The sequence below is a fragment of the Lacerta agilis genome, chromosome 14 (assembly GCF_009819535.1).
Source record: "Lacerta agilis isolate rLacAgi1 chromosome 14, rLacAgi1.pri, whole genome shotgun sequence".
In the NCBI taxonomy this organism is placed as follows: domain Eukaryota; kingdom Metazoa; phylum Chordata; class Lepidosauria; order Squamata; family Lacertidae; genus Lacerta; species Lacerta agilis.
Window position 1 is genome coordinate 29,561,507 of NC_046325.1, and position 6,000 is coordinate 29,567,506.

A 6,000-nucleotide genomic window follows, 5' to 3' on the forward strand; every position below is an offset into this window, starting at 1 on the left:
AACTTTGGGGACACCACAGAAAAGGCCCTCTCACATGCCCAAACCACACAAAGTGGTGTTATTGCTTACAGAATCTCCCCTGTCAATGTTAGCATCTCAACAGATTGATATAGGAGGAGGTGGTTCTTCAGGTATTTGTGGCCCAAGTCATTTTGGGTTTTGTACGTCAATACCAACACCTTAAATTGGGCTTGGTAGGGAGCTGGCAACCATTGCAGGTTCTTTCAAGACTGGTGTAATATGCGTCCGACTAGAAGCTTATCTGCTGTGTTATATACCACTTGTAGCTTCTGAACCATCATCAAGGGCTGCACCACATAGAGTGCACTGTCATAGCTGTCAACTTTCCCTTTTTTTGCAGGAAATTCCCTTATTCCAGTGCCGTTTCCCAATGCAAAAAAGGAAGGTTGACAGCTCTGCACTGTAGTAGACTAATTTGTAAGCTACCAGAGCATGCATCACTGTGGGTGACTTACCTATATCAGGAAGGCCAGTAACTGAGGGACCAGGCAGAGCTGGAAATAGGCACTCATATGTGGTCTAAACCACAGAGCCTAGGGCTTGCCGATCAGAAGGTCGGCGGTTGGAATCCCCGTGATGGGGTGAGCTCCCGTTGCTCGGTCCCTGCTCCTGCCAACCTAGCAGTTCGAAAGCACGTCAAAGTGCAAGTAGATAAAGACGTACTGCTCCAGCAGGAAGGTAAACGGCGTTTCCATGTGCTGCTCTGGTTCACCAGAAGCGGCTTAGTCATGCTGGCCACATGACCCAGAAGCTGTACGCTGGCTCCCTCGGCCAGTAAAGGGAGTTGAGTGCCGCAACCCTAGAGTCGTCCGCGACTGGACCTAACAGTCAGGGGTACCTTTACCTTTACCTGATTTGCTGAAGCAGTAGTGTTTTGTAGTAGTAATAAATGTGGCTATTTATTTATAAGATTTCTGACCTGCCCTTCACCATAAGGTCCCAGGGCAGCTCACCACAATATAATATATCATTATTATTTTTAAAAAAGATGAAACCATTACAATGATAAGACAAGTGAAATGGTTACAGATAGTATGAAGCAGTATAGATTCAGCAAAAGAAGAGGTCCCACAGAATAAACTTACCTAAAGTGTCACAGGCCCAGGGTAAAAAGGTGCCTCTACCAGCATATGGTGAAAGCTATACAGATGCACCTCTGTGGGAAGGGAACTCTGCAATTTAGGGGTTGCCATACAGAAAGCCCTCTGCCAGGCTTCCTCTCCGTGCGATTCTGTGTAGGTGTTTTGCTTTTATTTGGGGATTTGTCTCTGTTTCTGATTGGTCAGCAGAGCTGCTTGTTTGTTTCCGCTGCTGAGTTATGATGCTCTTGGGTCTTACAGCTGATAGAATGTTCTGGAACCTGATGCCCTTCACCACTCGTGACTTCTCCATCCGCACCCTGGCAGACCGTCTCGGGGACCTCCCATACCTCCTCTATGTGTATCCTGACCGTCCCAAAGAAGAGGTCTTCTCCAAATACTACATGCCAGTCCTTTGTAGGTTTTGCAGCACCAAGAGAAAACTGACCTGATCTCTTCAGGCATGGTCTATTCCCACTCCCACGTCTAATCACAGACAGACTTCTTCTGCATGCCTCTGACAAGGGGGCCTAAGCAATGGTTACATTCAGCTGCAAGTCTCTTGTTTCCCCCCCGCTCTGGAATTTGTGTGATCTGTGTTGCACTGTTGTATGTGCAACATTTTTTCTTTTCTTTAGTTCAGCCTTTCTCAACCTTGGATCCCCAGATGTTGCCTGACTACCAAATCCCATCATCCCTGCTAGCTAGGGATGATGGGAGTTGTAGTCCAACAACATCTGGGAACCCGAGGTTGAGAGAGGCTACTTCAGGGAGATATATAGACATGATTGTAATGTTTAGCCAGGTACATAGCATAGATCAGAAATGGCTCTGATAAGAAGCAAAGGGAAAGGGAGAGGAAAGTGGGTGTCGCTAAAATTGGATTGTGTAGAGGCTGAGAATTTGGAATTGCAGGTGAAAATGATTTATTGGGGAAATATCTTTGTGATGAATGGGGCTCCAGGAGAGAACAAGGTGTCTGGGGGGGGGGACATGATCGGCAGCTGTTCTTGCAGACAGAATAGCCAAGTCGCTAGAAATTAGAAAAGCTCAAAAACAGATAGGATAATGCCAGGAGAAGGGGTTTAGGTGAGGTTTAATCCTGCCTTGTCTATGGGCCAAAGGAGTTCCCCCTGGTCTGCATGACCAAGTGTATGATAGCCTTTTCAGTATATTCCTCCCTGCAAACTGCATTTCCCTTGACTTTGGGATACAAGATGGGTGGCAGCTTAGGGATGGGGGGTACATTTTCCTTTGTGGCACCTTCCCTATGGAATGCTTTGCCAGCCGAGGTCCATCAGGTGCCATCACTATTCAGCTTCAAGGCAGTTGATGCAAAACTGTACAATAGTTTTAATTTTTGCTGTCGCAGTTCTGCGTTCTGTTTACGCTGCTGGGATTTGTTAAACGAGTTGGATATTGTTAATTTGAAAGCATATTTACTGTTTGTTAGCCACGTTTAGTCTCTTTGGAGAAATAGGCATGATAGGAAGACAATAAAACAAATAAAGCAAAACAAGGAATACCAAACGGTTTCAAGGTGCTCATCTATTTGCATAGAGCTGGTAGGACAAGATGCTTGCATGCCCTGTGTAATAACTCAGTGCCTCCCCCTCTTTTTTTCTTTTGCAGCAAAGACGGGGGATGGGTATGTGAAGCCACTGATCAAGCAAGTTGTGCCAGAGTGAGTACCATGGCTCTTTAAAGGCTCTTTTAAAATATATATATATATGGAAATGTAAATAATTGGGGTGGGAAGCTCTCCTTTGGCTGCCATCTCTCGTCATTACCCCTCGACCAAGAGTTCTGGCCACTGCCCCATCTCCAGACATGGGGGTGATAGCTTCTTCATTCGGATCCGTGTTTTTAGAAACCTGAAGCAAGCTAAATGTGTCTGGGTCTATATCTTGTTAGCACTATCCCCAGGGGAAGGAATGGGTAGGAAATGGACACGGTTGAAGACTTGTGGCTTTTACAATAAGGGTTGTCTTTCTCTCCACAAACCCCCTCCCACTGCGACGGGCCTTTCCTTTCTTGGCAGCTACGTCTGCTCCCTGTTTGACCAGCTTCCAGTTATGATGCGAGGGAGGGATTTTGACTGCTTCAGATACTGACAGTCATTGGGGGGGGGTCCTTAATACACAGGGCATGGAAGGCATGCAGGGAACAGGAAACTGAACTCCTGGAATGAATGAATGAAAGAATGAATGAATGAATGGAAGTGGACAGAAGGCAGGAGAGCATAAGCTAATTGGGGCAGATAGGCCTTTGCTGCTGAGGGGAGGGTGAAGGATTGCTAACAAAGCAGGATGGAGGCTGGGAAGACTGCTAAGACAGAGGTGATCCTCGTTTGTCTATATCAAGTCCCCTTTTGGTAGATTTAGGTGCCCAGTGCAATGGGCAAAAGGTCCCTTGGGCATATGAGATTATTACCAATGCGGACCCCATCTGTTGCAGGTTTGCCACTACATCTGGAGACTCTACAGCTGGAGGGCCTACCTACATGGATCAAGCTTCATCCCCAGCTGTCTGCCACCAGTCCCTGTACAACACTTACCCAACAAAGTAAGTAAGGCTGGGTGGGTGGGATATTCGGGAGGGGGCTCTCCATTGCAAGTGGGTTCTGCTTCATGGGCCTTCACCCTGCTCTTCAGCAAACCTGTTATTATTCAGCGTTGTATTTAATAACTTGCTTGGTAACTATGGGCAACCAGAAATTCCATACAGGAGAGTGAGTGGGCCGGCAGGTTTCTCTGTTCTTCCTCTCCCAGGCCACTTGGTTTCTACACTGGCAACAGAGGAAGGAAAGCCTGTCCCTCAAATCTGTCCCTCCTTCACCAGTAGAGGGCATTTAAAAGAATCTCCCAAAAACCAGGCTACTAAGAGGCTAATTGCTAGCCGCGAAAGAAGAGGCTTCTCCTTCTCCTTGGCCAACATAGAAACATGGGTTACTAGCTTCTTACCAAACCAGTAAGTAAGTAAGAAAGAAAGAAGGAGAAATAAATAGATAGATAGATAGCAAGCTAGCAGGCTGGTAATTTTTGTTGGCTTATTTACAGGGCAGCTGCCATTAATGCAAGTTCTGCATAATCTTCTGTTTAAACCCAAGTTAACTCTTCTGGCTTACTCCAAACAAGCCAGAGGACTAATTTTCTGAGGGTGTTGAAAAGTTGGCTTGAAAACCACAGCTCCTTCACAGATAGTTTCCTGCATTTTCAGAAGCGGAGAAGCTTCTCTCCCAACCCATCTCCACACACACACACACACACACACACACCTGCAGCCCACCTGACCTATACTTCTCCTTCCTCTCCATCTCAGCCCCGACTCCGTGCTGGACCCAGAAGCGGACTATGACCTGGATGACTCGATGGACGTGGCGCGGCACGTGGAAGAGCTGCTGAGGCGCCCCATGGACAGCCAGTGGATCTCGCACGCCCAGTCATGACCATGCCGCCTCCCCTGGAGAGACCGTGTAGAGACTGTGAAAAAATGGGGGGCGCTGCCGTTAGGGAGTACAGCTGCTGTGTGTGTGTGTTTGGAGGGGGGGTGCATTTCCTCACCCCGTAGTGAGGGCAAGCCTGCCCTGCCCTGACTGGGGTGTGGGGGCTGTGCCTGAGAGGCAGTGGATCTTGTCTCTCCCCTTTCACACGTGCAAAAGGCAGTGGAGTGTATCGCTTGGCTTTCCCATCTGCTCGGCTTTTCTCGGGCCTTCCGCTTTGGCGCAGTGCCTCCTTCTGCCAAGCTGCCATATGATTTGCGTTGGGGATCATTCCCTCCCCTCCTCCCAGGATTCCACACACTGCCACGTCCTTTGCCCAGGAGCCTTTGGGGTGGGGTTGCTGAGCTGTGGAGGAGAGTAGGCCTTATTTGAAGTATTTGTCTTTTGTAATCTTTTTATGTGTCTGACATTTCTTTTCTCAGCTGCACCCAGGATAAACGGGTGTGTGTGCGCGCCTGGCTGGCTGGCTGCCTCTGACCTGTGTTTCCCTAGGTGCACACATGTGTGGGCAGCAGCATTCTGTGCAAGAGACCCTGACTCAGTGGGAGTGCTGCTTCTATTCGGACCCCTCTGTAGTAGCCCACTCCTACCATGCCCCCCCTTGGTTGACAGAACCCTCTGGAGTCGCTATCTGTCGCCTTACCCCAACGCCTTTCTTTTTGCCTTGTCGCAAGATAGTCGCTTACCCCTTGGCTCCTGCATCATCTAGTACCTTTTGGCTTTTGATGTGCCCGACATTTTGCTCCCAGGCATCACAAGTTCAGCAGATCGCTGAGGGGTGGTGGTGGTGTTTTTAAATAAGTTGAAAGTGCAGGAATTAGAATCAGAAACAGTGTTTCCCCTGTTAGGATTAGGGGTGGCATGGGAAGAAGGCCCCCTGGATTTCATTGCTGGGTTCTGAGGGGGGAAAAGGGATGCCTTGAGTGGAGATTTCTAGATGCATGGACAAAGCCTGCCCAATCTGTTCCTCTTTTCTTCTGATCCCCCAGCTTCCCACCCTCTCATTTGGCTGAACAACTGGGAAGAACAGCTCCCTCCAAACGTTATTTTATTACTAACTGATAAAGCTCAGACTAACTTCAACACTGAAGTTATAGCTTTCTCACATACTTATCTGCAGATCAGGTAATTTGTTAGGAGGAAGGATTCAGTCTCCGATCTAACAGCTACCATATTTTTCCTGGCATCGACAAAACAAGTGTGCAGTGAGAGGTTGTCCTGTTCACTTTTTAAAATCCAGACTTTCCTTTGGGGTGACCCCTGGGGAGGGTGACACATCTCGATGGTGCTCAAATGGTTAGAATGCATCTCCCATCAACAGCAGGCAAATGGAAAAGCCAAATCTTATTCAAGCTCCCAGGGATACAGCCTAAATTCGCTGTGAGGACTCTGCTAAAG

At 48.1% G+C, this 6,000-nt stretch overlaps 1 protein-coding gene across 3 annotated transcripts in view; it reads left to right on the forward strand.

The window, feature by feature from the left end:
* Positions 1-5,506, forward strand: part of LOC117059475 (signal transducer and activator of transcription 5B) — a 57,492-nt gene extending 51,986 nt beyond the window's left edge. For all 3 annotated transcript variants that reach the window (XM_033171246.1, XM_033171247.1, XM_033171248.1), the window contains 4 exons: positions 1,362-1,517; positions 2,733-2,784; positions 3,558-3,665; positions 4,422-5,506. In XM_033171246.1, the coding sequence (XP_033027137.1) occupies positions 1,362-1,517; positions 2,733-2,784; positions 3,558-3,665; positions 4,422-4,548 (443 nt within the window). In that variant the 3' untranslated portion in view covers positions 4,549-5,506. The remainder of the gene's footprint in view (positions 1-1,361; positions 1,518-2,732; positions 2,785-3,557; positions 3,666-4,421) is intronic.
* The last annotated feature ends 494 nt before the right edge of the window (positions 5,507-6,000 follow it).